Consider the following 18,792-nt stretch of genomic DNA (forward strand, 5'->3'; position numbering starts at 1 on the left):
AAAAATACCCCACAGTAAAAACCTTAAGATAATCTTCATTGTCTTCCTTCAATAAATTATCAAATTTTTTTGTTTTCCCCTTCAATTGTTGACACCAAGCAGATAATTGCTGAAGTGAATATTAGTCAATGGAGCCTATTCTATTGATGTTACTCAACATCACATCCATTTTATTTGTAATTATTTTAATTTTATATTAAAATGATGTTGAGCAAAATCTGAGACGCGGGCTGTGAATTCAAAGGTCTGGAACCAGGCCGATTAGCTAATTATGGAGAATAGAGAACATTTAGTGAGGAAGAACTGTTGCAGAGAGTCATTGTGTGCCAAGACGAATTTCTAGCGAAATAGAACAGGAAAAAAAACACATAAATTAACCCCCCCCTGATTATATATGACAGCAGCAGCAGCAGCAGCAGTTCCTGTGATTGTAGTTCGGTCGGCCAACAAAAATCATTGTTTGCGGTTTCTCTTATTCTTTTCGAATTGAGACCATCTTTTGGATCTGGCTGGATGGAGATAAGGGCCGAGGGAGGCTACCTGGAGCCGGAAGACACAGTATTTGATCTCACATCCTCAGACCTCGGCTGCCAATGACTTTGCCCCCGCCCGCTGAGCGTTTGCATTTATTCATGACTTGTGATAAATTGTGAACCCCTATTCATTTTCCCCCATGCACACGTGTGAAACGCTTCACCGGGCATTTTAGGATTCCAGGTATTGTGGGACCAACCAGTGGAGAGAAAGGAAAAAACACGGGAGGCGTCGAAGTACAAGAAAAATAGCAGTGCAGGAGGTTTACTGTGTGTGTGGAGTGGAAGATCGTCATGGCATTTTCCAGGATCCCCCGTTTGATCCGCTCTCTTATCCCTGCTGTGGATAAAAAACCGACTGCTGCTTGGCACTGCCATGTTCCTGCAGAAGCCCAGAGAAGACAAACCAAACACCGGCGGTAGAGAGACAGTCTCTGGTTGGGTGGGCTCTCTTACACGCTTGGAACGGGAGGCTGAGGCGAGGATTATTCAGAGGATTGCAATTCGCGAGTTAAACCGCGAGATGCTATAAACTCATCCCAAACGCTGAACGTTGTGCTGAAGCTTTGGTACGCGCACCAGACAAAGTAGACGGCACGATTTGGTGGACGGACCAGATTGGTGGCAAGTGAACGATACGAGAGGAAGAAAAATGTGCAAGCTTTGTTGCCGGAACATTGAACTGTATCGCAGACGGGCTCAGTTCGTCTTTGGCCTGTAAAGGCCTCATCTACGTGCAGGCAGGTGACTTGAGAGCGTTACTGTATTGTGTTACATATCTTAGTGTCCAGCTCCGGATGGAAGTACAGTCTGGCTCAGATAATGAAGTCTGTGACTGAATGATAGGACTGAGAACGCGCTCTCTCTCTCTTTCACACACACATTAACAGACATTAAATCGTGTCCCTGTGGGCTGGAATGGTGACGTACACAGACACGTTTTATTGTGGACCTCGCACACTCACACGGTTTCACTAACGCTCATAAAGTGATGCACCATATACAGTTACAAGCCCCTGTTAGTGACTGACTCAGCCGTAGGTTGACGTCCACATGACTTCATCATGGCTGTTCCCTGTAATAACACTCATTCCTATAACACACTCATTCCTTTTTGATGACGTGACTGAATGAATGTGACACAAAATAAAGGAAAGGCAGCATTCATAGAATCATTTTTAAGCTCTTAATGTATACATTAGTTGACCATACTCATTTTCTGACGGACACAAAGTACTCCGGTGATTTATATTTGTATTTATATAAGATTTGGGGACTTGAAAGTCAAAAATGAATGCCTATGCTCAGTGTAATTTTTGTAATTTTCTGGCGGCTTCTGGTGGTGAAGTTGCAAACTGCAACAAACTGATTCCGTTTACTGGTTTCCTGACAATTCAACGTGAATGCAACGTATTCTGGACCGTTTTGTGCAACAACTGTGTTCAACACGACGTAGCAAACATGGAGACTCACACGGAGGTCGGGTCCACCTCATATAACTATATTTAACTCATTCAGAGTACACAAAAAAACGTTGTGATTATACATATATGAACACATAGTTATAGACAATATATTCAATTTCTGTGAATAAGTTCTTCTAAATATTACACACTGTAGCTTTAAGGTTTTCTAACCGACACAAGCTCCTAAGTCAAGGCCGGTAACTAACGGTGACCGGGCTTTTACCATCAGGCGCCTGATGCTCTGGAACTTCCTGCCTGAGGAGATTAGACTTTCCAGCACTTGACCTCTTTTTTAAATCATTGCCTAAAGCATATTATTATAGGAAACCCTTTCAGTACCAGATTTTTAAACTGTTGAAATTGATGTTTTTAATATAATTTCTTCTTCTTTTTTTCTCTTATATGCCTCCTTTTGTTTTAACCTCCTGCAGTGTCACAGTCCGATCTTTGACGCCCGTGACCGATCGGACTGTGACATTACGCTGAAGCGGAGCAAACATTCTGCAAAGTAAATATGTGCATCTGCTTGTCTGGGAAAACGGCGTTTATCAGTGTGATGCAGAGCTGTGGAATGCCGGGATGGTCATGTACCCGGAAAACGAGGCCTTTGAGTGACCTCAGCCTCCTGATCACACCGACGTGTCGACAGAGTGATACACTGGTGGGAGGGGATCCGGAAGTGCAGTGCACTTCATCGGTCTTTCACCCGCTTTCTTTCTGCACATATCCCTAACACACACACACACACACACACACAGGCACAGACACAAACAGCGGATACAGCTCTGGGGTAGAGGCCGGGCTTCAGTCTTGTGCTCCGTGTTTCCTGATAGTCCGATATCTCTCGCCCGATGGCAGGGGGCCAAACCGTCTGTGGCCTGGGTGGGCTGGGTCTCCGCTGATGTCGCCAGCCTTCTCAAGGAGACGGCTGGCATGAATGGACTCGAGGTTTGGGAGCTTGGCTCCCACAATGCTCTGGGCGGGTCTCACCACCCGGTCGGAAGTCCCTCCAGCTGTTGCGCGGTGGCGGAGAGCGCCCTCTGCGGTGCTCCTGTCGAAGTTCACCCGGAGCTGGGAGGGGGAGCTTAGCTTACCGGAGCCTCTGTTGAGCCTTTTCCCACCAGGTGGGAGGTGTTAACGGTCCATGTCAGGTACTTTGAGATGTGGTTATGACGAGGTGGGGGGAACAAATTTAAGTTCCGGTTCTTCCGGAGATTTCTTCCTGTTAAAAGGGAGTTGTGTCTCTCCACCGTCGCCAAGTGCTTGCTCATTGTGGGATTTGTTGGGTTTTCCCTGTAATATTGTAATGTTGAGCTCACTATGGAAAGTGCCTTGAGACAATGTATGTTGTGATATGGCGCTATACAAATAAAATTGAGAACACCGATGCCTTTTCTGAACATTAGAGCATATAAACCTTTCCAAGTAGTAACACAAATTAAAAATATGAACCTGAGTATGAGCATAATAAGACTCCTTTAAAAATAACAAATGCTCCCTCTTGTGAACTTCATGCTGTGGCTTTTGTTTCTTGTTTTATTTTGAAGTTATTGTCCTCATGTGTCTGTTGTGATATAATTATTGTTTATCACTCAATGACAACACTGATTAATCTGCAAAGCTAAAACTGTCCCACTAATTGATTGGATGACACCCACTTGGCACCTTATCATTAATCCTGTCAGTACGTGTGCCTCCCAGTGTTTATACAACTTTGCGAGGAAACAAAGTACAAGGCAGGGGCAGGGTTAACTGCTGAAAGCCCCTTTTATAGCAAGTCAAGCAGGTTGCCTCTCCAGTTCAGTCCAGCCTGCTGCACCATGTTGGTTTCAGTCGTCCTGCTGGGGCTCTGCATTTGCTTCGTCTTCTTTCAACTCAGATCCCGGAGGACCAAGAACTTTCCACCGGGACCCCCCGCCCTGCCCGTCCTGGGGAATGTTTTGCACCTGAGCCTAAAGAACCCACTGAAGGACTTTGAGAGGGTGAGGAAAAAGTGAATGATGTTTCTCTTTGAGTGCCTTATATTCCTCTTGGTATTGATTTGTTGATATTACTTTAAATGTTTTATAATGGTTAAACAATTTGTCCTCTGTTCTGCTTTTCCTGACTGTGAGTTGTTTGTGCTGCCTCACTTGTAGAATACAAATGAATCCTATTGGTTGTGAACCAAAAAACACTGCAATGTGTACATTGCACTCAGCAGCAGCAGAGCTGCTGGTTGAATGAGATTGCATAACATCCCTTTCTGTCCAAAGTTGAAACCCGACCAACAGATCATAGGCTTTCCTATTGGCTCCCCTTTTGTGGGGCGTTACTTTACTCAAACCCAGTTCAATGGATTCTTTTGTCATACCTATTTATCCTTTATTTGGCCAGGGAGGTCCCATTGAGAGACAGCATCGCTTCAACATTGACAAGCAATGAAAAGAAAACAGTTTTTTACATAAATACAAGCAGGAACAGATGATACAAAAAAACACACTACAACTACAGCAAAATTACTAATGCACAGAACACACAGAGAAAAATACAGGAATCAGTGGCAAAAAATGAGTATGGATGAATCCAGGGTCTAGATAAGACAATATTTTCGGAGAATTTGAGGTTTGGAATAATAGGTGACAGGGGACAGGAAACCCGAAACGGAGCCTCCCTTTTCCAGAAGCGGGGGCATTTCCCGGGGGATAAACTACAGAGTGATAAAAATAATCCTTTATTATTCCCAGTAAGGGAAATTTTGCCATGTCAGAGAAACATCAGTAAAATATGTGTAGTATAAACACACGGAAAAAGTCCATACAATACAAACAGAATATAAAGAGTGTAAAACAGGATTGCAGATATGTTAACATATAAGATATATGATAAAGTTAAACCTGAGTGAGTGAGTTTGGTGCATGTGGTCTACTGGGACCAATAATCATGACAAGGTTTCTACAAAAGACCTTTTTAGGATTAAAAAAAAAAGTTTGATCCCTGAAAGCAACGCAAATAAGCTCCCACCCCCCAAAATGATGATGCGGTGGCTGAAGTCGCGACACTTATATCAGTGCTGGGCTGTTATCACCAAAAACCAACTGCACGGCACTAGTCACAGAAGTCATGATAGCTTTGAAATAAAGAGTTACAGCTGCGGCCTTCAGGACGTACAGCAGGTATATGGACTGCTGACGGCCAAATATAGGAAGTGTCACACATGAACTTTATGTCCATGAGGGTGTTGAATCAGGGGCAATTGGACTTAGTTGTAGATCCAACTACAACCAAGTCCGCGGGTGCGGTCCAATTGTCCTTCCTATCTACTATTCCTTGACCTCTGTGGAAAACGTCATGAGGTCAAGGACAGGTGTAGGGGAGGACTGATAGGATTAGGACATGCTGACAGCGCGGCTCAAGAGAATCCCACTCAACTTTCACTATACTACATCATCAGGCGACGGCGGATGTTATCGACGTGCGTCTGCCGCGGTGAAGCTATAAATTTCCGAAGATGGACTACAAAAAACACGGCGGCTCCATCCAGCACGCTTCACCACCGTGTGTCAGCAGATGTAAATGATTCATATGTAATAGTAACTTACATGACGATGTTTGTCTCTTCTGGGTCATATTCATACTCTTCAACTTCTTCTACTTCTATTTCGGATTGAATCGTTAACGTTCGTGCATGGCGCCTCACGTTAAATATTGCTGCCGCGATGAATTGTGGGGCGTCTATTTCTCCTTTCCTTTTGCATAGGAAAGTCCAGTGTACTATATGCTAAAGGAGATAGGGAAGGAAGCATTGAAGCTCCTTTCATATGTATTTAGAGAATCCGAACAGCTCTTATCATGGCTGCTGATCAAATACTCCGGGGGCACTTCAAGATTTAGGAAACTTCCTAAGCCAATTTGACAATTTGATCCGTACCCCAAGAGGCTTCTTCAGTTCTAACTACTTGGTATTTTCCTTCTGTGGTGTGTGGGCCGAGCTCGTTGATGCTCCAGACTCTTTCAATGGCCGTTGTTGAAGCAGTTGCAACGAAGGTCGTCGGAGTCGTTGGACCTACCTCTGTCCATACAGGTGTTGTTGTCACAAGAAGCTAAAGTTGGAGAAAGACGGTGTCTCAGGCCTCGTCGTCTGATGAGGAATAGTTTCAGATTTTTTAACAAATGGCTTCCTTCACTCCTATTTCAAACCATCTGTCTTCCCTGTCTAAAATATAAACATCTGTGTCTACAGAGGACCTGCTGATTTGAATTGACTCTGACCTGTAGATCAAAGGCAAATGTATTTCTATAAATAATGAAGAAATCTGTATCACAAGTTCAATTATTGTCTGTTATTTTGTACATTCAGTGTTTGATCTAAAAAATGGTAAATCAATGCTGTTCCTTGTTATGAAAATACACATAAATATAGGATGAATTGGTAACTACAATGGAGGGAAGAATTGATCTTTACTTTGAGTCTGCCCCTGTGAACTTTTGATTCTTGTGGACTTTGATTTATTTATTAGATTACCATTCCTAGTGTGTCTCTGCCTGAGTTAAGTTACTTTTGTTATCCCTTGTGTTTCTTGTATTTTGAGTTCGCTTCATGCGTTACTCTGTAGTTACTGGTCTTGTGTCTCTTCACTACCCTTTCCTGTGTATTCTTACTGTTTTCTTTACTTTTTCCTGTCTCCCACCGCTGTGATTGTCTGCACTTGTTGCTAATGCACCTGTTGCACCTGTGTTCAATTAGCCCCGCCCACCTTCATTCCTTTTGTCTTTGTCAGTTCGCCTGTAATGACTCCTGTTCTGTTCAGTCATGTCTTGTATCATGTTCTGTTTGGTTTTCAGCTTCTTATTCTGCTGCCGGTGATTCCCCTTGTGGTTTTTCTTATTTAGTTTGGATTTTGTGTTTTTGTTACCCACAAGACCGTCAGTCTGTTTTTGTTTTCCACTTATAAAAATATTTCTTTTTGCATTCTGCATTTGGGTCCTGCTTCGTCCATACCAGGACTGAAGGAAATTTATCCCTGATACTCCAAAGGCAGTTGCTCAGCCGGTTGTGGTTTGTAACTTCACCATCAGATGCCGCCATAAATGACACACTGTAGCTTTAATTTATGTGATATACATGTATTTTAAAGACTGAGGTGTTCTCATTTTCTCTGCCAGCTGAGGAGGACTTACGGAAATGTCTACAGCCTGTTCCTCGGCCCCAAACCAGTTGTTATCGTCAGTGGGATGAAGGCGATAAAGGAGGCTCTGGTGAACAGGGGTAACGATTTCGCTGGACGACCCCAAGACCTATTTGTTAATGATGTCACTGAGGGAAGAGGTATGAAATAGGGGAAGTAATATGACAGAGAATTTATGATCCATTTTAGCTAATAATAACTCAACAAAGTTTGGGGCCACATCATTCGACCAGCAAGTGGCTGCTTTCTCCTGCACATAGTGGATCGTAGGATGAGGTCTTCACAAAATTGTTGTTGCTGTAGAGTAAATAATAAAACAGGCTAAAGGGCAGACAAGCTCTGGAATGGAATGATCAGCGATATGTTGATATGTTAGCGCGGCCTGTTTTCTCTGCTTCTGTCGTAGGTGTGATCCTGGCAGACTATGGCCCCAGCTGGAAGGAGCATCGCCGCTTTGCTCTTATGACATTGAGGAATTTTGGTCTGGGGAAGAATTCAATGGAGGAGAGGATTCACGGAGAGCTACAATACGCCGTGGACACACTGGCAAAAAACCCTGGTAGGTCCATTCAATCCTCCTCTGATTGGACATCTCAGCACCACCAATATTCAAATATTACATGTTGGATTTTAATTACACATTTTCATTTATGCCTGCTTTTTACCTGCTTTTTTAAATATCCTTAGGACTTTCCTCTCAATGTGCAGGTCGTTGTTGCCAGGTTCATTTTTTTGTCGTGCTATTGTTTCTTTACTGTTCCTTTGTATTCTTGCGTCATACTATAGTTTACATTATGTCTTACAGGCAAAGCTGTGAGTCCTGGAGCTATGTTTCATAACATGTCCTCCAACATCATATGCCAGGTTCTGTTTGGCAAACGCTTCGAGTACGATGACGAGTTCCTCAAAGTGGTTGTTCAATGCTATAGGGAGAATGCCAAGATAACCAACGGCCCATGGGCTATGGTGAGTCTCAGTGCTCCGTGTCTTTGGATGTTCTCAGTCAGTTAGAACCGAGGAAGCCTTCAAGGACCTCAAGCAAATGCAGTTGCCTTTGTCTAAAACTTGTAGCAGGGTGAGGGTGGGACTCGTATTCTGCCCAAGAGTTTAATGGCTCAGACGACCACATAAATCATCATCGATCATAATGGAATATACGTTCATATCGTATATATGTTATGTGAGATTGTAACCAACATACGTACCTTTCTCATCAACATAAACTTCTGGCATTTGTTCTGTACCTTCCCTTAGCTGCAAGTTTCAGAGTTTCGCATATGAGCTAGTAAAGATTATTGTTTTTTTATTATGTATTATGACCTTTTTCAGCTCCTTCTCCTCTTTCTAGTCGTCATCTTGTCTTTTCAGCAGCAAATCTATCTGAGGATAGAATCATCTCATTAGAGCTACTCATACTCAGACTCATACCTTCTTTACAGCTGTATGACTCTTTTCCAATGATTCGTAACTTGCCGCTGCCCTTCGCCAAGGCCTTTAAAAACTTTAAGGTATGTTAATTGGGTACAACCAGTACATTCTGTGTGAGTGAACAACATACAACTTACAGTTTATGTTTTCTTAGACTTCTCAGAGTTTTGGACTCCGTTTGGTGGCTGAGCACAAGAAGACCAGGGTTCACGGGGAGCCACGAGACTTTCTTGACTGCTATCTGGATGAATTGGTTAAGGTGCATGTGTGTTTGTATGGGTGAACAGATTTTTGACAAAGTGACAGCCCCAGAGTTGTACTTAAAACTTACTAATTGCATAAAGACATAAGTGCAAGTGACTCTTCTCACCCTCTACAGTTGGCATGTGTGCATACTGTATCAGTCAGGTGTACATGCATTTAATACAATCACTCTCCTCTTTTTAGAGAGACAATGATGATACTACATTTTCAGAGAATGAACTCTGCTCGTTCGCTCTAGACCTTCACTTTGCTGGGACTGACACAACCTCCAACACCCTGCTCACTGGTTTCCTCTACCTTATGGCCTACCCACATGTACAAGGTATTTCTACCTGCACAAATGATCAGTCACAAAATTAAAACCAATGTCTTTGATACAAACATGCCACCTATCTCTGTTAGTACAAGCCCTCAGCCTGGGACCTGGACGAATTCTTGGAGCTCATTTCATTTGGTCTGCCAGAATACGTCTGGATCTCCCCCATTGGAAAGTGTTTTCCCGACCAGCAGAAATCTTGCAAATCACAACTGTTTATCTGATAATGGATGGAGTTTATACCATGACGCAGAGAGATGTGACCTTTGCCACGATGGCTGCCGCTAATGAATGAGCATTTGACCCAATATTTTCAAATGTCTCCCACAAAAACGGCAACACATGTTCACAGACCTTGTAGAATCATCATCACAGGCATCTCCTCTCTGCACGCTCTAGTCTGTTGACATTTTCAAGTCGCTCAACAGACGTCATACGATTCTTTGCTCTCACTGGTTGTAGTTCTGTCCAATTGCGGAGGCATTTTGGTCTGCGTCCGTTGGTAACGCATCTTGGCAATCGAAGATAAACAGAGAAGATCCACACTAACATGCATTTGAGTATTAGTCTGTCTAGGCCAGGCTACCAAGCCCTGGTGTTACCTGAGATTCGGCGCTTGTCCCATAGGACAGGGAAGAAAACATCCCCCCCCCCGCCCCAAATATCTACAAACACAACGAAAGTACAGCCATTTATAAATCTCATAGTTTTTCTTTGTATTTTAATATGATTGTATGACATTTGATCTGTGAAATATGATGTATTTCTCTCTCAGAGCGTTGCCAGCAGGAGATAGACCAGGTGCTGGAGGGGAAGCTTAAGGCTGCATTTGATGACAGACATAACATGCCCTACGTGCAGGTAAATGATCACTTACATTCCTCATAATAATAAAAACACTCAACAGAACAATTTGACAGAGTTCATTCACACAAAAGATAAAAAATCACAGTATATTTGGTGAGATAATGAATTTATGTCAGGCCATTGCAGCTCTGCTTATATAAGTGGCACTATGGTGTTAGATCAGTTAACTTAATATGGTCATTTTTGCCATGATTTTTTAACACATGGCCGACAGGTGTACATATTACAAATTGTATTTTTTAAAACACTTTGCCTCAATCTATTTTTATCCAGGCTGTGATCCATGAGGTGCAGAGGATAGCCAACACGGTTCCACTCAGCGTCTTTCACACAACGACTAAAGACACAGAGCTCATGGGATTTTCCATTCCCAAGGTAAAAGTGGCAAATGGTTGATGGTGGTTCATTTTTTTGATAGAGACAGTAAATGAAAGTGTTATGGATAGAAGCCTCACTCACCTTAATGTGCACACCAACTTGCTCTGCTGGGATTAAAGTTGAAAATGACTTTTCTGCAAATTCTAATTGACATTTAATCACAATTTGCTCGACTTCACTAACTGTTTTGACGTATGTAGATTTTCCAATCATACTGTTGATAATTACCTTTACTGAAGTAAACTTAACATTTTCTTCTTCTTTTGCTTCATTTTCTCCTCAGGGTATAATGATCATCCCTAACCTGACCTCAGTACTGGATGAGGAGGGACAATGGAAATTCCCCAATGAATTCAACCCTGAAAACTTCCTCAATGACCAGGGAGAGTTTCTTAAACCTGAGGCATTTATGCCTTTCTCTGCAGGTACCAGAGCACAGAAAATAAAACACCAGTATGGATCTCATTGTATCACACCTGCACTAGCATGCATAGACAGGCGGGTTAAGATTAAACAAGGTCTCTTTTTCTTCATTTCAGGTCCTCGTATGTGTCTTGGGGAGGGCCTGGCTCGTATGGAGCTCTTCCTCATCATGGTGACTCTGCTGAGGAAGTTTAAGTTTGTCTGGCCTGAGGACGCGGGAGAGCCAGACTTCACTCCAGTCTATGGGGTCACTCTGTCTCCCAAACCTTACTGCATGAAGGTCCAGCTCAGGGCAACATAGTAAGACGGTCTGCAGACACTGCAGCGGAATCAGAGGAGATTGATTCCGATGAGCAAAAAACGGCCACTTCCTCCTGTGAACAAATGAAATGAAAACAACAGAGGAGCTTTTTCTGCTAGCCACAATAGATCTTAATGAAACACTTAAACTAGTTGGGTGAGTATAACTATGGAAGCCCAGACTCTCTGTTAGTTGCTGTTGAAGTTAAACTGTGTTTGAGTGTGAGAGTGCAGGCAAGTCAACAGGGTCGCCAGTAGGTCAGAAGAAGGAAACATTTGCTTGTGTAGTGACAAAGTCTCAACTGAAGCCTGAACGTTTTGGTTATCATCACAAAAACGACCACGGAGTAGAACTAATGGAGAAAATAGTTTTTATACTGGGCTGTTCCATTGGATTGTATTATATTGCTCTGTTGTGTCTAATAAACCTCATCCAGTATATTTAAACACATCCTGTAGCTTCATCTCTCAGATGCATTTGACAGCAGGATATAAACACATTGACCAATTGTAATTTCGAGAAAGACAAGTGTAATAAAAGTTTTTTTTTAAAATAGAAAAGTGAAGTTATTGTGGTTTAAAGGTGTCCGGCCAATACTTCCGTAAGATGGTGACTTCATGGTAACTGAATGCTGCACATTTTGAATGAAGATGAAGATATTTTTAAAATTTGCTTGTGTTTTGTCTATTTGCATGTGTTTTATTAAATTGTATGACAGACTTTAGTCTGGCTTCCGCAAACTCCACTCCACTGAAACAGCCCTTCTTAGAGTCTCAAATGACATTTTAATGGCTGCAGATGCCGGAAACTCTGCCTTGTGGTATCCCCCAGGGAGCGTTCCTGGGTCCCCTCTTATTCTCCTTATACATGCTCCCATTAGGACAGATTATCAGCCGTTTTGACAATATCTCCCATCACATGTATGCTGACGACAACCAATTGTATTTCTCTTTCAAACCCCATGAGTCAAACTCTTCACTGAACAACTGTATAGACACAATCAGGGCCTGGATGGCAAACAATTTTCTGCAGTTAGTTGCAGACAAAACGGAAGTTATGATCTTTGCTCCATACAGTCTTCATTCAGAGAATTTATCAGAACCTTGGTGGTTTGTCCTCATCCCTTCGGTCTTGTCTGGGTAATCTTGATCTCATTTTTGATCATTCCATGAGCTTCAATGAACATATTAGATCTCTGACTCGATCCTGTTTTTTTCATTTAAGAAACTCAGGTCTGTTGTCTCAAATAATGAATTTGAGATGCTAATTCATGCTTTTTATTTCTTCCCGTTCAGATAATTATAGTATAGTACCTCCTTTCAAACAACCTCTGAACTACCTTTGAAGGAAAATAATTGTGTTGTAATATGCAGTAATATGTGTCAAGGTTAACAGCTTTTTAACTTCATGAACTGTTATAGTCACATCACCTCCACTGACAACTGACACTGCTCTCTTCAGTGTGTTTCTACAGTAAATGTTGGAAAGGGATTTGCATGCGAACTCAAGAAAAGACAGAGACTAGCTTTTGACCATGGTTATAGTATCATTCATTCTGAGATGTTAACAGTGATGTATGATGATTGGACACTTTTCTACTGATATTCAGGGCAAATCAACAGTGAACAAGTGACTGACCTCGTGGAACCTTTGAGCAGGGCACGTGACTGAGCAAAGGTTGTGTGTGTGTTTGTAAATCTACCACAAAAAGACAGACCCAGAATGAAAAGCAGAGAGTAGATCAGTCAGAATCACAACTTTGTCATGTTTGTGTCTGTGGCTCTATTCTTTGCGTCCGCTTTGCTCTTCCTGCTCCTGTTTCAGAACCGCAGGGCTAAAGATTTCCCTCCAGGCCCCCGGGCCATCCCCGTCTTTGGGAATCTGCTGCAGCTCAACCTGGAGAGTCCCCTTGCAGATATGGAGAAGGTAAAGTTGAATAACCCTAGCAACAACAGGTTTATTCTATTCTTTCCATCTCTGTATCTTGATCTCAATTTGATTACTCGATTAAATGAAGTTTGAAAATATTATATATAAGATTTAATGACCTAAATGTAAACAGAAGTGCATACTTACTGTGTTTTTCTGTTTTTTTGTGGGGAAAAAAATTGCATTTTTTTCACATTGAAATGTATTCAATAGCGTGTTATGACAACCAGACTTTTGTGATGTGCTCTTCACTTATAAACTGCGGCTCCTGTTAATTAAAAATGATAAAATAACTATAACTTGTAAAATAGACTCATTACAGTGACTGATTATTACACCACCACATAAAAGTCATGTCAACCTTCCTCTGTATAATAATATACGTAGTGTCTCTCTCACCCCAGCTGGCGAAGCGCTATGGTAACGTCTACAGCCTTTTCATCGGCGCCAGGCCCATGGTTGTGATCAATGGGGTGCAGGCCCTGAAGGAAGCCTTGGTCGACAAAGGTGCTTCCTTCTCGGGGAGACCAAAAAACCTAATGGTCAATCATGCCGTTCAAGTGAAAGGTACAGTGCAAGATTTGGCTTGATATGACTTTGTCCTGGATCCCTTCAGCTTTTAATGCATCTAATATCACTAAAGTAACAAAAAAAAAAAACTCCAAGGAAACAAATATCTAATTATTAATAAAGTGCATTATATAAGAATGCCTGTATAATCGCGCAGATTTATTGTCAGAAGTAGTTTGCAACAATTGCTGACCCAGTCTGCAGCAACATAGCAGTAATATAATAAAACTTATAACGAAGCATAAATATATAATATACAAAAAAATGTATTTACAATCGATAGATAATAAAATACTGTACTTTTTCCGCAATAAACATTTTCGCAGCGGCATCCCTGAGTCAGCTGACACTGATTTCCTTGGGCAGATTGTTTCAGAGGGCTTGGGGCCCCTGACTGCAATTCTGTCCCGGTTAACTTTCACCAAGATTTCATGAAGAGATAAAGATCTGCTCTGCCCGAGGATCTCAAGTTACAACCAATGTGTGGGGTAGATAAAGGTTTGTGATACAGCAGGGAGAGAGACCTCAGTTGAAAGTTATCAGTAAGATCTTAAAATCAATACTGGGAGGAAAAAAGAAGTAGTGATGTGATCATGTATCTGGTTAAAAGAGTCTTAAAGTAACTGTAATTGCATGTAGAGGAATTGAGGATTAAGTATATTATGAATAATAAATACCAAAACAAGTCCTTATGGCACCATCTGGTGGCAGTAGTGGTCAAAGACATTTTCAGGGCCTCAGGTTAAATAAAAGTAACAATAAAACAACATAAAAAAACATTTCTTCAAGTAGAAGTAGAATTTTAGTTTTTGTATTTAATTCTTTATATGATGTTACATTACTTCATTAGACAGATGACGCAAAAGTTTATAATAATCAAGTAAAGCAGGAGTACACAAACATACATTCTGATAAGGATTTTTTTCTTTTCTACACACAAACACAAAAACAATTTGATATTTCTACGTCAACCATTTGTGTGTGCAGCTCACGCCCCAGGAGTGGTTCTAGCAGATTTCGGCCCGTGCTGGAGAGACCACCGGCGCTTCGGTCTGATGATTCTGAGGAACTTTGGTCTGGGCAAACGTTCCATGGAGCAGAGGATTCTGGGAGAGATACATACGGTTATAAAGGTTCTGGATGAGAGTGTCGGTACGTATATGACATTGACATATAGGATCAGTATTTTTAGATATCCGATATCTTTGTTCAACCTTATAACCATCTGAGTCTTAGACCTGTAGTTTCTCGAATTTCGTCACTCTTATTGTTATTTTCCCAGGTAAAGCCATGGACCCTCACCTGCTGTTCCACAACGCGGCCTCCAACGTCATCTGCCAAGTTCTCTTTGCCAAACAGTTCGACTATGACGATGAGTTCATGACGTTTTTCGTCAGCCTTTTTCACGAGACCTCCAAAATAATCAACGGCCGCTGGGGTATGGTGAGTTACAACTGTTGGACAGCGAAACTACCCAACAAAAAGTCCTGACGTGTCGGCAACATCTGCCATCTTCTCCCAAGTATCACCGTGTCAGTCTGACAGAAGAGAAGGCAGTTTGACCATGTGGCCAATTAAATCTCACTCGTGTGCTCTATAGCACGCTTTACCCAAATATTAAATCAAGTTTTCCTTTCAGGAATGTATGGAAGTATGTGTCCACTGTTGAGTAAAAAACAGTTTGGCACTGCAACACCATACTCAAAGTCAATTACAGTCAGAGGTCATGGTACACTGTGATGGAAACAAACACTTTAAGCAAGAAAACTTTGGGGCGCCTTAAAACTTTTTAATTTTTCTTTCTATGTACAGATTTATGACTCTATTCCCATGGTGCGCAGCCTGCCACTGCCCTTCCAGAAAGCCTTTAGGATGTTCAAGGTAAGTTGTGTCAATCTTTCGGCAAATCGACCCCTTAAAATCCCTTTGTTTCATTACAAAGAAAACGGCTGTGGGGGGTTAAAGTTATATATATAAGTTGATCAGCAGTAGCCAACCTGCACTTTGGAAATGAGTTCCCTCACTCTTGATATAAGAACTTGTTTCTTGTCCAGGCTGCACATGAAAGACGTTTACAGATGTTGGCCGAGAGCAAACAGACCAGAGTCCCCGGGAAACCACGACATTTCATCGACTGCTACCTGGATGAACTGGATAAGGCGTGTGCATCTCTTACTGTGAACGTGAAGAACACTACTGAAGTATTCAGGGAAGAGTTTTCCACTAATGAGCCTCTTTTGTCTCCTTTCTGTCTGTCTGCGAAGAGACGAGACGAAGACTCGACATTTTCCGAAGACCAGCTCTGCGCATTGATTCTGGATCTTCACTTTGCTGGAACTGACACGAGTGCCAACACGCTGCTCTCCGCCTTCCTTTACCTGACGAACTACCCGCGGACACAGGGTATCTGTCATCTGTCGGTTTGAGCCATTGCCAGTTGGCGTGGCCGCTCGAATGACAATGTTGTCCCGTCGGTCGGTCGCAACGACGGCTCCCCGTCCCTCCGTCCCTGACGTCTCCCCGTCTTCCTCAGAGCGCTGTCAGCGGGAGATCGACACAGTTTTGGACGGGAAGGATCAAGTCAGTTTTGAAGACAGACACAAGATGCCCTACGTGCAGGTATGCGGCTTATGCGATTATCGTTATATCACCAGTCACAAAGTGCTCATTTTAATATCTTGTTAGAGCAATATTAGTTGAATAGTTTTGGCTGCAACATCCTCTATTTTGTTTTTCATGATATAGATTGTGGTAATGAGTTAAACTTTTGAACTGAATGAGAAGAGAGTGTTAAAAGTGGTTCGGACATCTCCTCCTCCATACGAGGTCATCGATAATGAAGGATAATTCTTCTGTGTGTTTGTGCGATGGAATGAGCCAGAGGACGAGCCAAACTTCACTCTGCAGGTTGTTCCGGGAAAGAAAGAAAAGTCATCTGAGTCATAAGGCATCGCAAAAGATGGAAGACAAATTGTTAAAGAATTGGCCATGCACAACACCTGTCTCTGTTTGTCATGCAGGCCGTCATCCATGAGATCCAGAGGAAGGCCAACACGGTTCCTCTCAGTGTCTTCCACTGCACCACGGAAGACACCGAGTTAATGGGATACTCCATACCAAAGGTGAGTATATGAACCTAATACTTGTGCTACCATCCATCTGAAGTATTGTACAGTAACATGTACGTGAGAGGAAATCATTGAGAATGTTGCTTTATACCGAAGATCCATTGTAATGCTCCAATTATTTTTAGAATATTTATCATTGATATGTTTTGCTTTGTAGAGAGACTTAACGTTCAGGTTTCCTGTGCACATATAATCACAAAGATTCTTGTTACAACAATATAGTTCAATGTTTAAATGTTAAATTTGTTAAACTGGTAAGATAAGATACACCTCTATTCGTCCCACAATGGGGAAATTTGGGAATTTCAAGGACCAGATCAAGAGAAGATGTAGCATCAAAAAGTGCAAAGTGTTTTAAATAGTGCACGGTTTGATGTATTGTTTGTGTACACTACTGTATGTGATGCTGTCATTATTAGGTGATATAAGTTATATGAATGATAAGCGTTTGCAATGCAAACTGATCAAAGAACCATCACTTTATAGCCTCCAACCCATATTTTTTATGAACCAGCTATGATATATCAAATCTTATATTCAAAATGTTTCTAAGCAACTGGCAAAGCTAATTGTGACGAATAATACCTCTTCTCTTCTCCTAGTGGGTTTCACATGCTCTAGATTTAACATCTGTATTTCAGTAGGACAAGTTACAAAAGTGTCGATGAGAGAAGTTATGCGTTCACGCATTTGATATTCTTCTGTTCTTAACTGCTGTCATTTGTTCTCCAGGGAACCATCATCATCCCCAACCTGTGCTCAGCGATGGTTGAGGAGGGACAGTGGAAATCCCACCACGAATTCCACCCAGAGAACTTCCTCAATGACCAGGGAGAGTTTGTTAAACCCGAGGCCTTCATGCCTTTCTCTATAGGTGTGTGTGCGTGACATGAATCAGAATCAGACGCTGACTTGGTCGAGTGGATCGTCAGGTTGCAGAAAGTAAGCTGCATGTTCATATCGCGGGCATTTGTCACCGCAGGTCCTCGGACGTGTCTCGGTGAAGGTCTGGCTCGCATGGAGCTGTTCCTCATCCTGGTGACTCTGCTGAGGAAGTTCAGGTTCATCTGGCCCGAGGACGCGGGAGAGCCGGACTTCGTCCCCGTCTTTGGGACGACTCAGACGCCCAAACCATATCGCATGAAGGTCCAGCTCAGAGGAGCCGACATGAAGAATCCAAATCAGACATCGTCCTCAAACTGTGACTAAGTAAACATATAATAAACATTTTGTCTTAGCATTTTAGCATCTGGTCCAGAATAACTTAGAGTAATATAGAGTGTTAGGACCATTAAAATATATATATGTATATATATATATATATATACATATATATACTGAGATTTTAAGAAATAGGGTTTTAATATTATGAGAATAAACGAATTTAATGAGAAAATATTCATAATATTTTGAAAAAAAATTCCAACCCATATTTTTCTGCTTTTTGTTTTCATTATTGGTGAACGTATAACCACAAATCCTCATTTTTAACAAAGATGACAGGATGAACTTTTGATATTCCCCCTGTTAATGTTCATGTCGCCTAAAATTACAACTATATTTTCATGATATTATGACTTTTATTGGTGCAATGCAATTACTTTTTTCTCTCAAAATATTATAACTTTGTTCCATTTTCACTTGGCCCTAATACTCTTAAAACTTAAATGAAGATACACAAATTGGACATAATCCATGTCTGCCGGATGTTTAAATTCTGCAAACTGTGTGCGATTACGACTTCATGTTAGTTTTTTGACGACTGATGCCCCCAAGTGTCCAAAAAATGAACGCGCGCACACACACACACACACACACACACACACATTAATGCAGCACACCTCCCCACCTGGATCGTTCAACAAGAGGAGGACAACGAAACACTGCTTTCCTCCCTGTTGTTCAGACGCTCATCACAAAAGAATCACAGAGAAAAGAGGTTGAATCAAGTTCAGTTGTCGTGGTGTAAATGAATAAATAGTTAATTATGTATTCTTCAAGACGTGTGATCTTTTCATACC

General features: G+C 41.8%; 2 protein-coding genes across 3 annotated transcripts; both read left to right on the forward strand.

The window, feature by feature from the left end:
• Positions 1 to 3,779: 3,779 nt before the first annotated feature.
• Positions 3,780 to 11,590, forward strand: LOC118315599 (cytochrome P450 2F2). Its single transcript, XM_035643018.2, has 11 exons — positions 3,780 to 3,981; positions 7,145 to 7,307; positions 7,574 to 7,726; positions 7,973 to 8,133; positions 8,607 to 8,675; positions 8,750 to 8,854; positions 9,043 to 9,181; positions 9,951 to 10,036; positions 10,316 to 10,417; positions 10,704 to 10,845; positions 10,960 to 11,590. Exons 1-11 carry the CDS (start codon positions 3,820 to 3,822, stop codon positions 11,142 to 11,144), a joined length of 1,467 nt encoding a protein of 488 aa, XP_035498911.2. The 5' UTR covers positions 3,780 to 3,819; the 3' UTR covers positions 11,145 to 11,590.
• Positions 11,591 to 11,850: 260 nt separating this feature from the next.
• On the forward strand, positions 11,851 to 18,761 carry LOC118315598 (cytochrome P450 2F2). 2 transcript variants are annotated; one of them, XM_035643016.2, is made up of 11 exons: positions 11,851 to 13,070; positions 13,478 to 13,640; positions 14,631 to 14,795; positions 14,926 to 15,086; positions 15,456 to 15,524; positions 15,698 to 15,802; positions 15,908 to 16,046; positions 16,177 to 16,262; positions 16,664 to 16,765; positions 17,504 to 17,645; positions 17,754 to 18,761. In XM_035643016.2, the coding sequence occupies exons 1-11, from the start codon at positions 12,909 to 12,911 to the stop codon at positions 17,978 to 17,980; spliced, it is 1,521 nt and encodes a 506-aa protein (XP_035498909.1). In that variant the 5' UTR covers positions 11,851 to 12,908; the 3' UTR covers positions 17,981 to 18,761. The 2 variants fall into 2 exon arrangements, with proteins under 2 accessions (XP_035498909.1, XP_035498908.1); XM_035643015.2 differs by having other exon boundaries at positions 15,698 to 16,046.
• The last annotated feature ends 31 nt before the right edge of the window (positions 18,762 to 18,792 follow it).

The sequence above is a fragment of the Scophthalmus maximus genome, chromosome 7 (genome assembly GCF_022379125.1).
Source record: "Scophthalmus maximus strain ysfricsl-2021 chromosome 7, ASM2237912v1, whole genome shotgun sequence".
Classification (NCBI taxonomy): domain Eukaryota; kingdom Metazoa; phylum Chordata; class Actinopteri; order Pleuronectiformes; family Scophthalmidae; genus Scophthalmus; species Scophthalmus maximus.

Excerpts from the sequence above, each read along its gene's own strand:
- LOC118315599 (XM_035643018.2), top strand. The coding sequence starts at position 3,820 with ATGTTGGTTTCAGTCGTCCTGCTGGGGCTCTGCATTTGCTTCGTCTTC. Across the intron at positions 3,982-7,144 it reads CACTGAAGGACTTTGAGAGG|CTGAGGAGGACTTACGGAAA; the intron begins GTGAGGAAAAAG and ends TTTCTCTGCCAG. Across the intron at positions 10,418-10,703 it reads TGGGATTTTCCATTCCCAAG|GGTATAATGATCATCCCTAA; the intron begins GTAAAAGTGGCA and ends TTTTCTCCTCAG.
- LOC118315598 (XM_035643015.2), top strand. The coding sequence starts at position 12,909 with ATGTTTGTGTCTGTGGCTCTATTCTTTGCGTCCGCTTTGCTCTTCCTG. Across the intron at positions 13,641-14,630 it reads TCATGCCGTTCAAGTGAAAG|CTCACGCCCCAGGAGTGGTT; the intron begins GTACAGTGCAAG and ends TTGTGTGTGCAG. Across the intron at positions 16,263-16,663 it reads ACAAGATGCCCTACGTGCAG|GCCGTCATCCATGAGATCCA; the intron begins GTATGCGGCTTA and ends TTTGTCATGCAG.